Genomic DNA, 20625 nt, shown 5'->3' with positions numbered 1-20625 from the left:
CTTAAGGGAGGGGCACCTGGGTGGCACAGTCGTTAAGCAAGCCTGCTTCTCCCTCTGCCTGCCGCTCCCCCTACTTGTGCTTGCTGTCTGTCAAATAAATAAAACCTTTAAAAAAAAATAAAAATACTTAGGACGCTGGCTGGTTCAGTAGGGCATGCGACTCTTGATCTCAGAATTGTAAGTTCGATCCCCACACTGGGGGGTAGAGATTATTTAAAAATAAAATCTTTTTCTTTTTTTTCTTTCTTTTTTTTTTAAGATTTTATTTATTTATTTGACAGAGAGACAGCGAGAGAGGGAACACAAGCAGGGGGAGTGGGAGAGGGAGAAGCAGGCTTCACGCAGAGCAGGGAGCCTGATGCGGGGCTCGATCCCGGGACCCTGGGATCATGACCTGAGCTGAAGGCAGACGCTTAACGACTGAGCCACCCAGGCGCCCCAAAAAATAAAATCTTTAAAGAAAGAAGGATACTAGGACTTAAAAAAATCAGAATGAGTCACAATTTCCAGTTCTGTTGGGTTTTTCTTCAGAATCTTTGCTAATGTGAACACATTAAAAAGTACATTTCCTTGGGGCGCCCAGCTGGCTCAGTCAGTAGAGTATGCAACTCTTGATCTCAGGGTGATGAGTTTGAGTACCACGTTGGGGGTAGAGTTCACCTTTTTTTTCCCCCCCTCTCTTTAAAAAAGTGTGTTTCCTTTAAAGATCTGCTGTCTCCTTCACTCTTACTTTGTTTTTTGACTTCCTTCCTAGATCCTGTTCTCTGCACTGGGCCACCAACTTCTATGGGTGGCTTTTCTGGTGTTGTTAAAATCTTTAGGAAAAAAAAAAAGTCACATGCTCTACGACTGAGCGAGCCAGGCACCCCACGATGTGATTATTTTTTGAAAGCCACCTATAAATCTCCTCTTTGTACAAATACGTAGTACAACTAGAAGGCTGACCTGTTTTTGATTTCACTTTCTTGGCCTCTTCTGTAGAGTGTTGAATAACCTCGGGCCCATTCAGGCTTTTCACTGTTAATGCTCTAGATTTGGTCTGGAACTACTTCTCCCTTTCATACTTTCTTCTTTTTCCTTCTATATTCAAGAGGTGAGTTAAACTAGAATTTAAAAGAGGCTATAAGAAAATCTATATCTCAGGAGCCAGAGTTAAAGTATCAAATCAGTGCTGCAGAAGAATATAACTTGAATACATACAAAATACTGAAGAAATGAAGTAAAAGGGTAAGAAAACATATGGAAGCCATCAAAAAGGTGGCCAGAAAATAGTTAAAAGTGTATGGAAATGGTTCTAAAATTGGAAGTGAAGAGTATATACCCTGTTATAAATAATAAATACAGTTTAGTGCCAGGGAAAGTTTTTTATGAAACTTGAAAGGAAGGAATCCTGCAAACCTACAATTAGAGAACACAAGGTAATCTCAAAACCAGATTAATGTAAATTTTTTCTGTACTTTAAGAGTACAAAATTCAGTTCGCCATCTTGGAATTCAACAGAGGAGGGCAATGTGACAGGGGTTTACAATCCAGTGTTTGATTCAGCCAAGCTATTGTTAATATATGAAGATAGTAACATTTCTCAGGTAGGGTCTCCAGAAAGTACACTGCCTAGAAAACTGGCAAAAACTGAATTGAATTTCTGAAATAGAACTGGAAATATGTATTAAAACCAACTACAATATAGGCATAAAGAGATGACTAAACAGTTGATCTTTACTGAAAAACAACTAAAAACTACACTTTTGTAGAATGAGGCAAAAGTCAGGGATGCAAGAACTACCCTGAACTCATGTGGGTTTTTTTTGTTTTTTGGTTTTTTTTAAGGGTTAAATTCATATTGTTCAAACTGGAAAGGTTTAATAGCATACAGTGAAGTCTCTCTTCTATCCCTTTACACCAGTTTTCCTTCTGGAGACAACCAGGTTCTTGTGGTTTGTTTTTTTTCGTTTGTTTTAAGTAGGCTCTAGGCCCAGCATGGAGCCCATTGCGGGGCTTGAACTCACGACCCTGAGATAAGAGTCAGATGCTTTACCAGCTGAGCCACCCAGACACCTCAGTTCTTGTGTATTCTTCAGAGAAATTCACTGCATATGCACTGGTTGGGGAGGGGAGGCGGGGAAAGACAAATGAACAAGAACACTCAATAGGGAAATATGTTTCTTTACTCCTTCAGATCAGTGCAGTGCGTTTACCACGTGAACCCAGCAATCCAGAGAGGTTGAAAGGTTTTGGTTATGCTGAGTTTGAGGACCTGGATTCTTTGCTCAGTGCCCTGAGCCTCAACGAAGAGGTAAAGAAAAGAAAAGAAGGTGGGGACTTTGAGGGGTGGGAGCTAACCAGTCTTATGTTTAACATATCAATATATTTTTGGTTGGGTCAGTAGCTATTTCAAAGATTGTCATATCTACAAAGAAAAGTACAGTGTAACACTTAACATTCAACATCTAGCAAGTCGCATTTTGCTTGAGCAATTTAAACAGGCTCCAATTACTCATGGAGGTACTTAGGTGGAAAATAATGGAAGAAAGCCACCACACCAAGACTTCAGTAGAAGCTCTCCTTCATACTCTCATGGCTTTGCTTTTTAAAATAATCTGACCAGATCAAAGCAAATAGGAAAATGATGTTAATCAGTTTAATGTTAAAGGTATTATCTGGTTTTCAGGGAAGTTAATGGTGTTTCTGGTAATTTTAAGAGAGTTTGGAAATGTTTTTCAGTTGGATGTCATTTGTAATACATGTTCGTAGGAATTTCTTACAGGAAAATGACAATAAACATTCAGTGCTTCTGCTTTTTAATGTTGCCCATAGATGTTCTGTCCAGACACATTAGAGATTTAGTAGGGAGAGGAGATTGAGCTGTTAATACATGAGGGGGATATGAGTATTAAATCTAACTATAATTAGTTATTTGAGTGATTTGTGCCATGCAGTGATCCTTAAGCTAGCCCAAGCAGGGTATTTGAAGCATTTAGCTACCTGTTAGTAATGGAAGTTTCTAGTATAGGACCTGCTTTTGCTTTTTTTTTTTGTTTTTTTTTTTTAATTTCTAGTGACTAAAACGAATTCTATCTGGGGAGGAAAAGGGGGTTTTTTTTTTTTTTTTTTTTTTTTTTTTTTTTTTTTAAGATTTTATTTATTTGCGAGAGAGACAGTGAGAGACAGAGAGCATGAGAGGGAGGAGGGTCAGAGGGAGAAGCAGACTCCCTGCTGAGCAGGGAGCCTGATGTGGGACTCGATCCTGGGACTCCAGGATCATGACCTGAGCCGAAGGCAGTCGCTTAACCAACTGAGCCACCCAGGCGCCCCTTTTTTTCTCTTTTTAATTCCAGAACCCCCTTACTGTTTCTTGAGAAGGCAATTTCCAGTGCCATTTGTGCCATAATTCTGTGGTCCAAATCTGCCATTTGACACAACTGAAATCAATATACTTCTTAAAATACTCCTCCTTTCTCATAATTGAGTACCACCATGATACTCTGAAGTAAATGTCAAAAATTAAATATATGAAAAGCTTAAAGTTGTTCCAAAGTTTTTTTCCTCAGATCAATTTTAAAAAGGTTTTATTAACCTGACTAATTCTTAACTTCTCAGTCTGGATAAAGGAAGGAATACCATACAGTTTTATTATCTGAAGTTTGCTGAATTATCTATTACGTAAAATGCTGTCATGGTCCAGACTTAGGAGTTACTTTGTTTCTAGAGATTTCATCATAGTAGTTTTTTGGGTTTTTTTGTTTTTTCAAGGATTTTATTTATTTGACAGAGACACAGCGAGAGAGGGAACACAAGCAAGGGGAGTGGGAGAGGGAGAAGCAGGCTTCCCGCTGAGCAGGGAGCCCGATGCGGGGCTCGATCCCACGCCCTGGGATCATGACCTGAGCCGAAGGCAGACGCTTAACGACTGGGCCACCCAGGCGCCCTCATCATATTGGTTTTTAATGTAATTCTGGATGTTTTCAACTAAAATTCACTGTTACCCTTCTTCAACTGTAGATTCTACTGTGCAATGAGGAAAAATCAGCAGTAGAATTAATTGGGTTCAAAGTGTATAAATAATAATGTGGGAAAGGGAAGTCAGAGGGTGTCCTGGAGGAACTGATTTATCCAAAGGTAATTTTGAGTGAAAGAACTTGAGATAATAGAGACAGTGCTTGCTGTACCTTTGCTATGCATAGTAGGGGCTCTGCAAATGTCTGAATGAATAATTGCTCTGGACCCAAATATGCCTTTTATTTAGCTAGTTGCCTGGGAATTATTTTCAATTTATTACACTTGATAAATTGCCTTTGATAGTTAAAAGGCTTATTTTGTGAAATAAAGCTTTATAAAACGGTAAGATAATTGATGTGGTGTTGATATAAACCCAACTTAAATTTGTCAATTCTAAGGGGTTATTTCAGTTTTCAAGTCTTTATAAAGGATTCTTTAGCCAACAAATTGGAGTGTTGGCTAGATTACAGTGTTTTTCCTTTATCTTCCTTCCCCCAGTGCTTCTGCTATGCCCAGACGTTCAAGGTCACTCATGGGATTTGTGCATAATGGGGCAAAAGGTTGGTTAATGTGGTCCTATGCTCTCAGTCTCTAGGTAACAGGAGAATTCGAGTGGACGTTGCTGATCAAGCACAGGATAAAGGTAAGAAAGCTGATAGAAATCTTCCTGTTTTGTTTTGGTCCTGGGATGACAAAACAGAGGCACCCTTTCCCAGAAAATTTTAATAGAGGTAGAGAGCAGTAGGCCTGCCTAAAACTGGAGCACTACTTCTCAACTAAGGATGATTTTGCCCCACTGGGGATGTTTGTCAATGTGTGGAGACATCTCGAGTTATCAGAACTGGGGAGTGCTGCTGACCCCTACTGGGTAGAATCCTGCGGTTGATCATAGGATGTGCATAGGACAGCTCCCCACAGCAAAGAATTATCCACCCCAAAACATTAATAGTATTGAATTGGAGAAAACCTGATTGATCTAGTTGAACATTAAATATGTAATAATAGATGAGGTGTCTCTAACAGCATAAGAAGGGCTTCATTCATTTATCCAGTATATCAGGGGAGGGGTCGGGGTGCGTGAGAAATAGCGGGCAGAAGTTTTTGTGCGCTAACTTGTGGTTTTTAAATTTATATATCTATAGACAGGGATGATCGTTCTTTTGGCCGAGATAGAAATCGGGATTCTGACAAAACAGATACAGACTGGAGGGCCCGTCCTGCCACAGACAGCTTCGATGACTACCCACCAAGGAGGGGTGATGATAGCTTTGGAGACAGTAAGTTCATTTTTATCGAGTGAGTTTCTACTGTGTTCTGGGGACTGTTTTGTAATAGGATAAACGTATGAATGTAAATGATCACATTAGCAGAAAGGGAGCAGTAGACACAAAAAAATTTTATAATATCCGAAAGAAATGATAGATACAAAAGAATTTGATGAATTTATAATTTAAAAAAAAACAAAAACCTTGCCAGACAAAGAGTAGATGGGAGATTTCTCTCTCTCTTAAGAAACAGTTGTTTAGGGGCACCTGGGTGGCTCAGTCAGTTAACCATCAACTCTTGGTTTCAGCTCAGGTCATGATCTCAGGGTCATGAGATCCAGCCTTTTGCCAGGCTCTGCACTGGGCATGGAGCCTGTTTCAGATTGTCTCTCCCTCCCTTTGTGCCCCCCCCAAAAAATAATAAAATAGAAACACTTGATAAAGAAACCCAACGGATCTTATAAAGTAAGGAACTAACAAAAGTTCAGGAGGATTGCTGGGTTAAGAGCATTATACAAAAATTGGTTGCATTGCTAACAGCCAACAGTCAAATGGAATTTTTTTTAACATACCTTTTAAAATAATAGAAAGTTCATTCACTTCAAAAATAAAAATGTCTACCATGTGCCAGATATGTTCTGAGCTTGAGATATAGCAGTGAACAAAACAGACAAAAATTGTATCCTCATTGGACTTTCTTTATACTGGGGGAGAGAGACAGTGCTCAAATAAATCAACTATAATTTAGAGAAAGAAGGGAAATAGAGAATGTCATGGGGTAAGAGTTGGGGTGAATCAACAACTTTTACATACACCACCTAAATCCAACAAAAGATAGGCAGAACTTTTATGGGGAAAATCAGGCAGCTTTATTGAAATAGGTGAAGAAAGAACACTAATTCAGAAAAGAAAAGACAAAACAGTGATTTTTCCATATAATAAAATACAACATACACATAATGATTTGGATGAAATTCAAAATCTATAATGTTTAGGGGAAGAGGCAAAACTGTATAAAAATTTGAAACTATTATACAGTGTTTAATATGTAGTTACAAAAATGTATATATGGTAATCTAACCACCTTCCTGAGCTTGGGTGACGGTAGAGGGAGCCCTTTAGCTCCATTTGTAAACCTACTACTTTTAAATTTAAAAACTGAAGTAAACATGGCAAACTGTTAGCGTTCCCTATAACCTAATAAGTACAGATACAGAAGTCTGTTATAATTGCTTCTGTACTTTTCTGTGTGTTTGAAATATTTTATAAGTAAAAAGAAATAGAACAACCTCAGTTCATAAGCGTTTTAATTTTGTGAGACACCTTGTGAGTTCTGTACCAAATAAAATTGAGGAAGCAACAAGAGATAGAATTCCTGTTTTTGTAAAGAATCCTCCCTAACCTAATAAGATGTCAGAGAAGGGAGAAGGAATCAAGTTTATATCTGACTTTTCAATCAAGACTTTGTGACCAGGCAAAGCCTTGGGAAGAACTACCCGAGAGACCTACCTTTCATGTCAACATTTATACAAGAGGTTCCGTTGTTGACAGAAAGAAATGGCTCTTGAAAGAAAAAGCAGTCAGACCAAGGGTCCTGTTTTGAATCAAGGGACAGGACTATTTTCTCACTTGACCTTGAACTTAGGGTGGTGCATGGGTGGCTCAGTTGGTTGGGAGTCTGCCTTCTGCTCAGGTCATGATCCCAGGGTTCTGGAATGGAGCCCCATGTGGGGCTCCCTGCTCAGCATGGAGCCTGCTTCTCCCTCTCCTCCCTCTGTCGCTCTCCCTGCTTGTGCTCTCTCACTCTCTCTGTCAAATAAATAAAATCTTTAAAAAAAAAAGAAAGACAGAAACCTTGAACAAGTTTGTAAGACTAGGTGATGTCCCCAAGGTCAGCTCTGCCAAGTCTTTAGAGACTCAGGCATTAGGCCCATAAAAGACTTAGGGGAGGGGGGTAGTTATACTAAATGTTACCATAAAATCTCAGCAAACATTTCTGTGTTTCCTGGTCATCTGTTTTGGTGAGGGCAAGCTTATTATCATTTCATTATTATCTAAGTAAAATTAAGTTATATAGTTCATCTGCCTCTCTAGAAATCAGCTACATATTTCAAAATAGATACAAGGCTGATATTTGGTTTTTGAATTGTTTTAGATTCTCTCCTGTGTATAATTGTTTTACCAACATTAACATGTCCTTTAACTTACAAATTTAAGCTAACAGAATGTAGACAAAATGATACCGTTTCCAAAATAAAATCATTGTTTAAAAGGAAGTAGTCATAAAAATAAAGTCCTTGTTTGGTCTGCGTACATAAATTAATAAACTCAAAATGTTAAGTTTTTTTGTTTTAATTGCTTGATTCATGTTTGGAAATTGAGGTTTTTCATGTAAAAATTGGGATTCCCAACTTTCTCAGAAAATCGGAAGATCTAGCAAGTTAGCCAAAGCTAAGTAGCCCCCACCTCCTTTTATAAATGCCTTACACCATGTCGCTTCCCACCGGAGCTCTACATTCTTTTATACAAATTTCTGGCATTTCAGCATCTGTGATACTGATATTCACATATGTGTGTAAAATACAGTTTTCAAGTGTCATGAACACATACAATCAATACATTCCTTGTTCCATTTTTTAATGATTGTTTTGTATGGATGCCCCCTGATTTGTTTAATCCATAGCTTGTGCACTCAGCAGTTTTAGTATTATAAACAACATTGCAGGGGCGCCTGGGTGGCTCAGTCAGTTAAGCATCTGCCTTTGGCTTAGGTCATGATCTCATGGTCCTGGGATCGAGCCCCACATCGGGCTCCCTGCTCAGCAGGAAGTCTGCTTCTCCTTCTCCCGCTGCCCTCCACTCGTTCTCTCTCTCTCTCTCTCTCTCTCAAATAAATTTAAAACAAAATAAACAACATTGCCGTGAGCCTCCTTGTACATGTGTCTTTATAATATGTCCAGTTATTTTCTCAGGTTAAATTCCTAGAAATTGAATTGTTGTCCCGGAGAGTATATGTGATTTTAAAGCTCTTAGTGTATAGTTCTGAAACAACTTTCAGAGTGGTTGTGCTATTTTAGACTCAGCAGCAGCAAAGGAATTGACTTATTCCCCTAAACTCTGCCAACACCAGAGGTATCTTATTTTAATCTTTGCCATTTTGGTGGTGGGAAATGTCCTATTAATTATAGTTTCTGTTCCTTAAATGATAGCCAGTTAATCCACTGTCCTATGTCATACATATTTTTCTCATTTGGTTTGCCTCTCAGATTTGAGGTTTGTGTGTTTTCTCATGCTAAATTTTTTTTTTTTTTAAAGATTTTATTTATTTGACAGAGACAGCGAGAGAGGGAACACAAGCAGGGGAGTGGGAGAGGGAGAAGCAGGCTCCCCACGGAGCAGGGAGCCCATTGTGGGGCTCGATCCCAGGACCTTGAGATCATGACCTGAGCCGAAGGCAGCCGCTTAACTGACTGAGCCATCCAGGCACCCCCCATGCTAAACTTTTTAAGTAGTCTTTGGTTCTTTAGAACCAATCAAAAATACAGATTCCAATTATATTCTAGTGTATTTAAGTCTTTAATGCTGGAAATTCATTATGAGATATATAGAGATTTTTTTCTTTAACTGCTAAATTACTAGCTTGGCAACATTTATTGAATCATCAGAGAAAATTTTTTGAATCAAACTAGTACCAAGGAAACTTAATTCAGTTCACATTTTTCCACTTTGGATTTAAAGTGTTTTGGGTTTGTTTTTTGGTTTTGGGGTGTTTTTTTTGTTTGTTTTTTTATTTATGTATCCAGAGAGCACAAGCAGGGGAAGCGGCAGGCAGAGGGGGAAGCAGGCTTCCCGCTGAGCAAGAAGCCTGATGCTGGACTCAATCCCAGGACCCTGGGATCATGACCTGAGCCAAAAACAGACGCTTAACCTACTGAGCCACCCAGGCATCCCATAAAGTGATTTACTTTTATAAAAACATAGCAGTGACTGTAAACTCATGAAACCAAATTGACTTCATGAGCTATCAAGCTTCTTTCTGTTAATGGTGTCAAAGAAAAGGGAATGACATTACTTGGTCTGTTTTCTCTCTAGAGTATCGAGATCGTTATGATTCAGACCGATACCGTGATGGGTATCGGGACGGGTATCGTGATGGCCCACGCCGAGATATGGATCGATACGGGGGCCGGGATCGCTATGATGACCGAGGCAGCAGGGACTACGACAGAGGTTATTACAAAACACAACTAAGTGAAATTGCTTTCTTTCAAGAACCCCTTTCTTGCCTTTCTTCCCTCCGATGTGATGATCATAATTTGGGATATGTTCACAGGCTATGATTCCAGGATAGGCAGTGGCAGAAGAGCATTTGGTAGTGGGTACCGTAGGGATGATGACTACAGAGGAGGTGGGGACCGCTATGAAGACAGATATGACAGACGAGACGATCGGTCATGGAGCTCCAGAGATGATTACTCTCGGGATGACTATAGGCGTGATGATAGAGGTAATCATTTTCTTTTGCTTACTAATAAAGCAGCCCACTGGAGAAACCGATTAGAAAATTATCAGTTATGTAGGTGGGTTTTGAAACAGGATAGAATATACATTGTAAAAGGTGTGGCGGAGCACAGCAGAAAGAGCATGGGACGAGGGTGACCTAATGGAAATAGAGCAAAGTCTAGTTCTGAGTTGCCTTAGCATAGAGATTTTTCAGTTAAAATTGGTTGAATATACAAACGAGAAAAGGAAAACATTTGCCACACAGTCTCCTAGCCAGTGATTGGCACGGCGGGGTTAAATACCAAGTGTTGGTGATTTCAGTGCCATTACACCACAGTCATTGATACTTGTTAACTAATGAAGTGTCAGCATACCTCTTCTAAAATTAGGCCACTCATGTCATAACATTTATATAAAACCTATTGTGTTGCAAATCTCTCCTCTCAGAAAGTGTCAGTAAATGGCCAACATTTGTGTTCTGACTTCATTAATATCATCCAAAAAGTAAGGTGTCTGACCCAGAGTTTTTCTTTTCAATTATATATATATATATTTTTTAAAGATTTTATTTATTTATTTGACAGACAGCAAGAGAGGGAACACAAGTAGGGGGAGTGGGAGAGGGAGAAGCGGGCTTCCCGCTGAGCGGGGAGCGTGATGCGGGGCTCGATCCCAGTACCCCGGGATCATGACCTGAGCGGAAGGCAGATGCTTAACGACTGAGCCACCCAGGCGCCCCTCTCTTCAATTATTTTTAGCAGCTTGCCTAGCCTTTTATTTTTTTTTTTTTTTAAGAGTTTTATTTATTTATCTGAGAGAGAGAACACGAGAGAGGGTCAGAGGCAGAAGCAGACTCCCTGCTGAGCAGGGAGCCCAATGCGGGACTTGATCCTGGGACTCCAGGATCATGACCTGAGCCGAAGGCAGTCGCTTAACCAACTGAGCCACCCAGGCGCCCTTGCCTAGCCTTTTAACATCCCGATGTTAGCCCTGTGTGCCAAGTGCTTTTTTTTTTTTTTTAAACTTTCATTGCTGTTAGCGGTTTCCTCTATTCCCATGCATGCAACCTAGAAATACTAACACTTATTGAGCATTTACTCTGTACCAGCAGTAAGCTGAGCGCTCTCGCAGATATTATATAGTCTTCTTTTTTTTTTTTTTAAGATTTTATTTATTGTGGGGGGACAGAGGGAGAAGCAGGCAACCCACTGAGCAGGGAGCCCAGTTTGGGGCTCCATCCCAGCACCCTGGGATCATGACCTGAGCCAAAGGCAGACCCTTAACCGACTGAGCCACCCAGGCACCCCACAGGTATTATACAGTCTTAAGAATTCTATCTGGTGGGGCGCCTGGGTGGCTCAGTCGTTAAGTGTCTGCCTTCGGCTCAGGTCATGATCCCAGGGCCTGGGATCGAGCCCCGCATCGGGCTCCCTGCTCCGCGGGAAGCCTGCTTCTCCCTCTCCCACTTGCCCTGCTTGTGTTCCCTCTCTCGCTGTGTCTCTCTCTGTCAAATAAATAAATAAAATCTTTAAAAGGAAAAAAAAAAAAAGAATTCTATCTGGTATAGATAATGTTTCTCATTTCCACTTTACTAGAGAGTATAGTGGAGGCTTAGGTGTGGGCTTTGGGTCTCCTTGATTCATGACCTTTTCCTCTCTCAAGCTATTCTTCCCTCCCTCAGTAACTGCATGCCTCATCTTTTTTTCCGGTGATCTTGCCCTGTGGTCCCTCTAAGATCTGCCCCCTTATCTCCAGAGTTACTGCCACTGGTTTTGTTCAGACTTCATTGCTTATACCCACATTACTAACCAATTTCCCTGCTTCATTCTGTCTTCACACTAGCCCAAATTGTCTTTCTGGAACAAGAGCTAATTAGATTATTCTGCCTACAGTTTACCTTGTTAGTGCTGTGTACCATTAGGTGCTTGCTCAGTTTTCTAGACTTTCAGGAGTTCCACTTTGAAGCCTTGACAGGCTTCCCCAAACACAGTCCCAGTCTAAGAACTTCCATGTGGATAAATCTGTTTTGTAGAGCTTAGCATACTGTGTTCTTTTTTTATTCTGATCTTCCCATTGAATTGGGCTCCTTGCAGGCAGGAACTAAAAACTAGCCAACTGTCATATTCCTGGCCTTAGCACAGTATTTGAAATATAGGTGCTCGTCATTTGTTGAGTAGCTAAAATAAATGGAAATTATCAAAGAAAGAAGAAAAGGACATTATGTACTATAGTGGGAGGGACATAGAGTTGGTTTGTTAATACAGATGTCATCCTTTGGTCCTCCAAGTATTAGGTGTATGGCTTAAATGAGTTACTCTTTCTGACCCCCAGTTTTACCCTATAAAAGGGAAGTTAATGGGCCCTTCGTAAAGTTATACATATTAAAACTGGACCTCGGGAGGGCGGGGGCCGTTCCTGGCTGGCTCAGTTGATGGACCATGAGACTCTTGATCTCAGGGTTGTGGGTTCGAGCCCATCATTGGATATAGAGATGACTTAAAAATAAAATCTTTTTTTTAAAAAAACTGTATTTCGGAAGTTTATATAAATTGCCAGCTTAAAATCCTTATAGAAAATTTAAATCTTGGGGCGCCTGGGTGGTTCAGTCGTAAAGCATGTGCCTTCAGCTCAGGTCATGATCCCCGGGTCCTGGGATCGAGCCCCTTGTCAGGCTCCCTGCTCGGTGGGGAGCCTGCTTCTCCTCCTCCCTTTATTACTCCCCTTGCTCGTGCTGTCTCACTCTCTCTCTCTATCTCTCTGTCTCTGTGTCTGTCTCTGTCAAGTCAATAAATAAAATCTTTAAAATACATATATTTTTAAAAAAGGAAAGTTTAAATCTTGCTGAATTATCCCCTCTTTGCTGATACGTACATATATATGTTCTGTACTAAAAGTATAAAGACATCCTTGGGAATGATAAGCCCCAAATTTGAGCGTAGTGGTTATGAGAGGACAGAACACAGCTAGGCATGTCATCAGGGGAAAGATACTCAGGAGCCTTTAGTGTGGATTTTAGAGTGTTTTATTACTTAAGCCAGGTGGGTGCTTGGGACCACATAGGTTTTATCTTGCTTATCTTTTGTATGTTGGAAATATTTAGGATAAACACTAATTTTGAGAAATAGAATTCCCTTGAAACACTAAGGTTTATCTTGAAATATTCTGACAGCTTGGATCCAAGAAGGAATCACATTCCTTTAGTATTTACATCAGCTGTTCAGTGCTGTGTGCTTTGCTTCATGAATCACTATCAGATTTAGATTCTACACAGAGACAACAGTATAGGAACTAGAGTCTTTCCCATCATTATTGTCACAAGCTCTTCTTAGCCTCCTGAAGTAGTCCATCTTCTAGACCACACTTTTCACCAAGATACTTTCATCCAGTAGTTTATCATAATTGGACATTTCTTGCAGGTAATAGTAGTTGTGATGATTCACCATGTAAGTGTTTACCTTTCTCAGTCTTCCCTTCAGTGTGGCACTGCCTCATGGATGTGGTAGTGGAAAGATTGATTGTCCTTGGTTGTTTAAGCCATCTTCTAATGTTCTCCCTTCTCGGCTGGATTGGCCAGGTCACTACTCTGAATCCCACATGGCATTTTCTTAGCGCTCTGTCTGGGCATCTGGCTTTCAGCCATCAGCTTCTGGTGATTTTGAAAAACTGTTACTTAGAGTTTTATTTAACTTAGGTCCCCCCCAAAGACCCAAACTGAATCTAAAGCCTCGGAGTACTCCTAAGGAAGATGATTCCTCTGCTAGCACCTCCCAGTCCAGTCGAGCGGCCTCTATCTTTGGAGGGGCAAAGCCTGTTGACACAGCTGCTAGAGAGCGAGAAGTAGAAGAGCGGCTGCAGAAAGAGCAGGAGAAGCTGCAGCGCCAGCTGGATGAGCCAAAACTAGAACGACGGCCCCGGGAGAGGTGAGATTCTTTTGGATGGTAGGTTTCCCATCTGGTAGTGCAGTGCCCCCTGTTGGGCGGGGGCGGTACATCCCCGGGGCACCCTTGGGAAACTCATGTAGATGTTACTAGTTGTCACTTACCAGCATTTACTGTACACGGCCTAGGTCCACTAGGGGTGCTGCAATATATGGGAGAGTCGCACCTGATGAAGATTTAGTTGCCTGGCCCTTAACAATTTTTAAAAGAGCTTAACCAGCCTTAACCTCTGACAAATATAAATTGGTAGTGATTTAATACAGGAGTGGGCAAAATACAGCCTGTTCCTTTTTTTACGAATAAAGTATATCTGACCCATTAAGAAAAAATTGGCCAAACCTGGCTTTAGTATATGGAGTAAAACCCCACCGTGGTGAGGTGAGTGGGTGTGCCTCTTTCCAAATTACTGGCGATAGAGTAGAGAGAAAATATTTTCACTTATATTAAACATCGACTGTAAATTATTTTCCATCTATTTTTACTTGCGTGTATGTTAAAGGAGTCATTACTGAAGCGTTTATTATTAAAAGGTGGAATTGGATCTAATAGGGTAGAAACCTCCTGTAATAACATTCTGAAAAATCGTCTAGTTTTCAGTGGCTTGTAGAGTTGCGTTACCAGTAAGGAAGGGCTGTAGGTTATATAGGAGACTGTTCTTGGTGCTTGAAGTATTGAGAGCCAAAGTGTCTTAATGTCTGCAACTTTCAAGTGGTTTGAGAGAGACAAGATGTGCACACCCACCCACAAATACAGTGAGTGTGATAGAATATTAATAAGTGATAGTTTTTGAGGGGTCAGCATGGGTCCAAAGTGGCCTTCATTGAGCTGGACATAAGTTTTCTTTTTTTTTAATCTCTTTGTGTAGACACCCCAGCTGGCGAAGTGAAGAGACTCAGGAACGGGAACGGTCCAGGACAGGAAGTGAGTCATCACAGACTGGAACCTCGGCCACATCTGGCAGAAGTAAGTCAGACCAGGGTGGGTATCGTGTTATTGCCCCTTTCCCTAAACTAGCCATAACCAAATTATGCAGAGACTTCAGGGTGTTAAGAGTCATGGAAGCTTTATTTGGATTAGCATAGATTGATCAGAATGTCACATCTCCTGGTCTGAAAAATCTGACAAATGGGCACCAGAAGAGACTTAGGTGATCTGTTTAATAATCTTCCACTAATGAGTATACTTGATGGTTAGGTTTCTCCCTTCCTTTTATGTCTTGACATTCCAGAGTTTTCCTTTGTTTAGAGCAGTCACAGTCGTACAGCTCTCTCGCCAGCCTTTTTGGATGTCACGTATGACCAGAGCAATGTCTCAAGCGATGATCTTCTGCTCTTGATCCTTTCTTCCTTCCTTGAATTTATCAATTGGTCACAAGCATGTTTAGTGTTTTGGAAACTGAGTGATTAAATCATAACACCTCCCTTACTGCGAACCAGTGTTTTTTAAATTTTTTCCTCCCACCTCTAAATTGATTTGTACTTGAGCATTTCAAAGCATGGCTCCGGGCTGAAATGATTGTTGTAGAAGTTTTCTGGAAATGACTCATACTGGAGTAGCCTTTTAGTAACAGGATGGTAATGCCTCTGTTTATAGCCAGGTGGGAGTATGATGGTTGGTTGATTATATACCTCCTGAGGAGGCTGCACCTAAAACGTAGAATCTGACAAAATAACTTTTAGTTTTGAGGAGACATTTGTTGCCCTTAAAAATAAAATGTATGTTCTGTTTTTTGTAAATGTATATCACAGTGTGTGTGTTTTGAGCCTCCAAATTGAAGTTTGATCAGTGGTACCTGGGGTTTAAGGTTCATCAGAGGTCCTCTTCGCACACAGTACATATTCTCCAAGTATAGACATTTTAACACTGTACTGAAAATGTAGTAAGGCTGTGATCCTAAAATAAAGAGCACTCGTTCCTAGGAAAGGTCGGGTGGCTATCCTTGGAGAGCCATTAGTTTTCTTGAATCAATAAAAAATGTCACTTTTCTCAGAGTGACATTTGGTAACCACTGGTTTGGGGATAGTTTCATCTATTGGGAGCCAGATACAGGTCTGTATTTAGGAATAATGATGAAAAGAGGTCAACTTGGGTGGACCATTTTCCATTCTCTTGAGATCCTGAATAGATGGTTGTATAATAGCTTTTCCTGATAATGTAACTTTCCTACTCTGACTTCACAGATGCACGAAGGAGAGAGAGTGAAAAGTCTCTAGAAAACGAAGCACCCAATAAGGAGGAAGACTGTCACTCTCCAACTTCTAAGCCTCCCAAATCTGAGCAGCCTCTGAAGGTAATGCCAGCCCCTCCACCAAAGGAGAATGCTTGGGTGAAGCGAAGTTCTAACCCTCCTGCTCGATCTCAGAGCTCAGACACAGAGCAGCAGTCCCCTACAAGGTGAGTCAGCTTGGAAGCAGAACAGTTCCTTAGCTGTAGACTCTTAAACATTGTGATTTCATGATGGAGAGTGCCCTAGCTGTTGGCCTTACATAGCATATTCTAAATTATGCTATCTTTGCTCTCAGTTCAAATTCAGTGCTGTGCTGGAAGTGGCTCATTTAAGCCATTGTTCGTTTTCTAGAGTTTTGATAACTGGTTGGCATCACTTTGGCTACTCGAAATCTGCAAATTGGTAATCAGAACCTGCTGCTGCCACATTTGGCAGCATGGCTTTGGGGGTCCATTTACTTTCCTAAGTCTTAGGATCCTCATTTGTAAAATAGAATAATATTCACCTTGCATGATCATGATGACCCTACAGGACATGGTACTTGGTGAGTGTTCAGATAATTGCTTTCATTGTTGTCTTTCCTATATTTTAATGTTCAGTATGTATTTTTGGTTCTCTGTAAAGTTTACTATTTGGAGAACGATTATGTGTTTCTCATCTGTTCCTTCCCTAAGACTGATGAATATAATTACATGTTTTCCTTCTAGTGGTGGGGGGAAAGTAGTTCCAGCTCAGCCACCTGAGGAAGGACCAGCGAGAAGAGGTAAGACCAACAGGAAGTCAGTATTTCACTCAGCTACAGGCCTCAGTAAAAAACCTGTAGAGGATTCATGAAATACAGAACTCCAGTGTAATTTGCACCTGTTTTTGTGTTAAGGATTCTTAGATTATCTGCCTTTTCTTGCCAGTAGAGGGCAGGAGTGGTCTCTTTGGAGAAAGCGTGGAGCCCTGCCCTTTCCTGGTAGAACATTTCTTTAAAAGGGGAAAAAAAGAATAGGAAGGAAATTAACATGCTCAGTCCAGATTAGAAATGTCACCATCTGTAAGGCCAAGGTCACTACACGGCATCACAGTCCTTCATTTCTAGTTTGCTCTTCATGATGACATAACCCTACCGTGGAACTTTTTAGTGGGTCTTATTTAGTGGGTCCCAGGAGGAACGTGGGAAGAAGGGTTGGGAAAGGAAGTCTGGGTTAGGGTGAGGCTGAATTGCCCTCGGTACACAGGGGCACACTTTTCTGCAGCCGAAGGGAAGCTTAGGGGAAGGAGAGTGGTTACTCTACCTGCTTTTCATTTATTTTTGCATCTCCACTCAAGCAGATGAAAACAAAGTAGATGGGGTGAGTGTCCCAAAAGGCCAAAGTGGGAACTCCGGCCGTGGTCCAGGAGATGGAGGGAACAAAGACCACTGGAAGGAGTCCGATAGGTATGTGTGTTCTCGTTCGTCATTTGTAACCTTTCATCTGATGCTAGGTACATGCATCTTTGTAGTTAAGAAGTTCTCAGTCCTCCAAGCATTGCCAGATCTCCTACTGTAAACAAAGGAAAGTCAACCAATGTGGACAGTTTCAGTTCTTCTGAGAATCTAGAAAAAAAAAGTCCAGGTAGCAAGGACTGCTGACTGGAGGTACCTATGCGGTGCTTCCCGTTGCTTGTGGGGGTTGGGACAGTCCTCTCAAAGATGGGGTTTACACTTACACCTCTGCAGGAAAGATGGCAAAAAGGATCAAGACTCCCGATCTGCACCTGAGCCAAAGAAACCTGAAGAAAATCCAGCTTCCGTAAGTGTTGGGTGCTTGCTCATGTTTGCCCTTGAACTCCTTTACGTTTGGGGCTACAAGCAGAGTGGTGGGGAGTTAGGCCCTGCTGCTTGTTCAAGATAGCAAACGCAGCGGAGTGTCCCCGTTTGCTCCCTTTCACACCTCTCATCCCCTCTCCAAGATGAAAGATGGTGGAGGAACTTCAGTAAGAGCACATGGGCCTCTGAGCCACTCACCCCAGCTACTCTCCAGTGGAAAATGCTGAGCGAGTGAGTGGGTGTGGCCTGGGCTGTCCCCTCCATTTTGCCCAAGTGGCCTTATCCTGTTTCTTGGGTTTTGATGTGAGAATTCAAGGCCTTGGTGATTGTCTCACCCTTGTCTATTCCAGAAGTTCAGTTCTGCAAGCAAGTATGCTGCTCTCTCTGTTGATGGCGAAGATGAGAACGAGGGAGATTATACCGAATAGACCTCTGCATCCTGTGCTTTTTCCTAATCTCTCCACCCTGAAACATTCGAGAGCAAATCAAACCTCTATCCAGACAAGACAATAAAACTCACCATCTCCTGGAGACCTTTCTTAACTTTTTTTTAAAAAAACAAAAAACAAAAAACAAAATGAAATGAAATCCTTTTGCATGCTGCTGCAGCCTTTAAAGTATTGAACTAACTGGAGAATCGCCACTGTAGCCAGAGAGAAAGAGACGTACAGCTTTTCATGGAAAAGTTGTGCGTTTTTACAACACATGCAGTTGCCTGTGTGATTAGTGCCTGGGAGCCTCCATTTAGCAAATGGCAGTGACAGCGATACAGTGTCTGGAATCTGGCTGGGCAGTAGGGCAGGCTTAAGGAAGAGTGAGATTTCTACCTTTGAAGTCTTATTATCCTATTGTGGCATATATGAATTCTCAAACATTATCTGAATAAATTTTCCATCCTTGGAAAGATAGGTTTAGTCTCTGAAGTTGTTTTAGTCTCCAGGAGGCTGCCTGCCCCTCCTCTTATTTAATTCTGAGTTACTGGGGCCAGCCTGGGGGAATTCCTTCATTTTTACCCCCCAGGGGGGTAGTTGGGAGTGAGTCTATGGGCCACTAAAGAACAGGACTGCTTGGTGACCAAAATAAGCGGGGAAATCGTGGTTTGAAAAGAGGCTGTGGGGAAGGGACGAATTATTTTGCACCGGTGATGGGGGAAATGGCATGACCTCCAGTGAATACTGGAGCAGGAAGCACTTAGGAGTCATGGGAATTCCCAAGTCTTTTCTATGTCCTGGTTTTGCCCTTAACACTGTCCTTTCTGAAAGTTCACATATATCCACATTCTGTTGAAATCTTGAAGCTTTAAAAATGTAGACTCTCGTCCTGGTCCTCCATTCCTCGTGCTATTCTTTGCTGTTACCTCCCCCAAAGCAGCTTCTACTTAAACCACATACCTGATCTTGGCTTTCTCTGTCCGCCCCAGGGAGCAGAAGCAAATGAGGAATCACTGCTTTTCTCCAGCAAATCGTGGCTTTTTTGTGTCTTTGGACTTTCACTCCTTCCCTCCATCCCTGCTTCTACTTTGACCCCTTTTACACCTCGGAAAACTCTAGAATTAATGGTCTTAGGTAGTGAGTGAGGGTGGATAAACGGACAAATTGTGAGCTGTTCTTAACCTTGGTGGGGGCTTTTTGGTTTTGTTCTTACAAGTTTCCTTCTCTCCACTGAAATCCCACACCACTGTTTGGACTTATAATATGGCCTCGACCAATGTGTGGTTTTTTTTTGGAGGGGGGGTTGGTGTTTTGTTTTTTTTAGCTTCCCTAGAGAGAACAAATGATAATGGAGAGAACTGTTTAACAAGGTCCTGGTTTCTGTTGCAACACAATAGCTTAACTTGCCTGCTTTTATGTGCACCTTTGTACTGTCAGCCCAGGAGACAGTGTCCCTATGGGTGATACTGGGACAGGCAGAGAAATGACACCTTGGTCTCTTGTTCGCAAGCCCTTCTCCCATCAGTCCTAGGTTAGAACCTGCCCAGCCAGCAGGTGTGTCTGTCGGTGGAGTGCTGCAGCAGTGAGCTAATGAATCGTTTACCCCGTGGACAGAAAAGACTTAGTGAAGTAACTTTAAATAATTGGCTTGGATTGGCCCGTAGCCAGGAAGTGGCTTTTAGAGAAATACCCGAGGCTGAAAGGGATTGCTTTTTTTTTTTTTTTTTAATACCATTGAAAAGGTAGGTTTTGCCCTCTTTGGGTCTACTCCTTCCAAATGGTTGTATCCAAAACTTCTTCCCCACTTCCCCTCCTGCCCCCATTACCACAGAAATGGGGGTTTTGTCCCACTCCTTAATACATGTAAAATTTGTACAAAATATCTTCTATGAAAATGATTTGTAATCTGTAGACTTAATACTTGGGAGATGTCTTGAGATGTAAAATCCCATCCTTTGGGTTGTGGGTTTTTTTTTTTGTTTTCTCCAAATAAATCTGATCTTTAAAGTTCACCTTAATGCTGAAATTCTTGTGATCCTATCCCTATGCCTTTCTGTTGGCTCCCCACCCCCATCTCTGTAGTCCTCTCGGCCTTAGATTCTGTCCTGTGCAAGTACAGAGGGTGGGGTTACCAGGGGAAGCTGTTTGTTGAGGCCCATGACTGGGAATTTGCACCCACTCCCCTCCAGCATTTTTGCCTGGTGTTAACCTTTAATATTATTTGAACTAATCTGCTGTGCGTTTCCTTCTTCATGGCCTCGATGCCGTCCTTCCAACCTCTGCCCTTCGGTCTGGAGAGGTGCCACCTCTGCTTTCCGGCGCTACACAGCACAGGGGAGCAGTTCCCTGGACAAGCTGGGCTGCGTTACAACTAAGACCCCTTTCCTCTTAATTTTTTTTTAACCTGAGGTTAATTGTTAATAGTTCACAGCAAGTTGGCCTGGTTTTTGTTTTTGTTTTTTAAGAA

General features: G+C 41.5%; 1 protein-coding gene across 8 annotated transcripts in view; it reads left to right on the top strand.

Annotated features, from left to right (window-relative positions):
* EIF4B (eukaryotic translation initiation factor 4B) overlaps positions 1–20172 on the top strand; it is a 30186-nt gene extending 10014 nt beyond the window's left edge. Inside the window, exons 4-16 of one of the 8 annotated variants that reach the window (XM_032420280.1) lie at positions 2177–2293; positions 4585–4639; positions 5139–5273; positions 9354–9491; positions 9595–9768; positions 13456–13684; positions 14568–14665; positions 15883–16096; positions 16637–16692; positions 17250–17355; positions 17638–17710; positions 17871–17958; positions 18078–20172. In XM_032420280.1, coding sequence (XP_032276171.1) covers positions 2177–2293; positions 4585–4639; positions 5139–5273; positions 9354–9491; positions 9595–9768; positions 13456–13684; positions 14568–14665; positions 15883–16096; positions 16637–16692; positions 17250–17355; positions 17638–17710; positions 17871–17954 — 1479 coding nt within the window. In that variant the 3' untranslated portion in view covers positions 17955–17958; positions 18078–20172. Of the gene's footprint in view, positions 1–2176; positions 2294–4584; positions 4640–5138; positions 5274–9353; positions 9492–9594; positions 9769–13455; positions 13685–14567; positions 14681–15882; positions 16097–16636; positions 16693–17246; positions 17356–17637; positions 17711–17870; positions 17959–18077 lie in introns of all 8 variants that reach the window. The other 7 variants (XM_032420279.1, XM_032420275.1, XM_032420274.1 and 4 more) reach the window with 7 other exon arrangements.
* The last annotated feature ends 453 nt before the right edge of the window (positions 20173–20625 follow it).

This window comes from Phoca vitulina, unplaced genomic scaffold, assembly GCF_004348235.1.
Source record: "Phoca vitulina isolate PV1807 unplaced genomic scaffold, GSC_HSeal_1.0 scaffold23, whole genome shotgun sequence".
Taxonomy (NCBI): domain Eukaryota; kingdom Metazoa; phylum Chordata; class Mammalia; order Carnivora; family Phocidae; genus Phoca; species Phoca vitulina.
The sequence above is the reverse complement of the archived record's forward strand: the minus strand, read 5'-3'. Positions and strand labels throughout refer to the sequence as shown.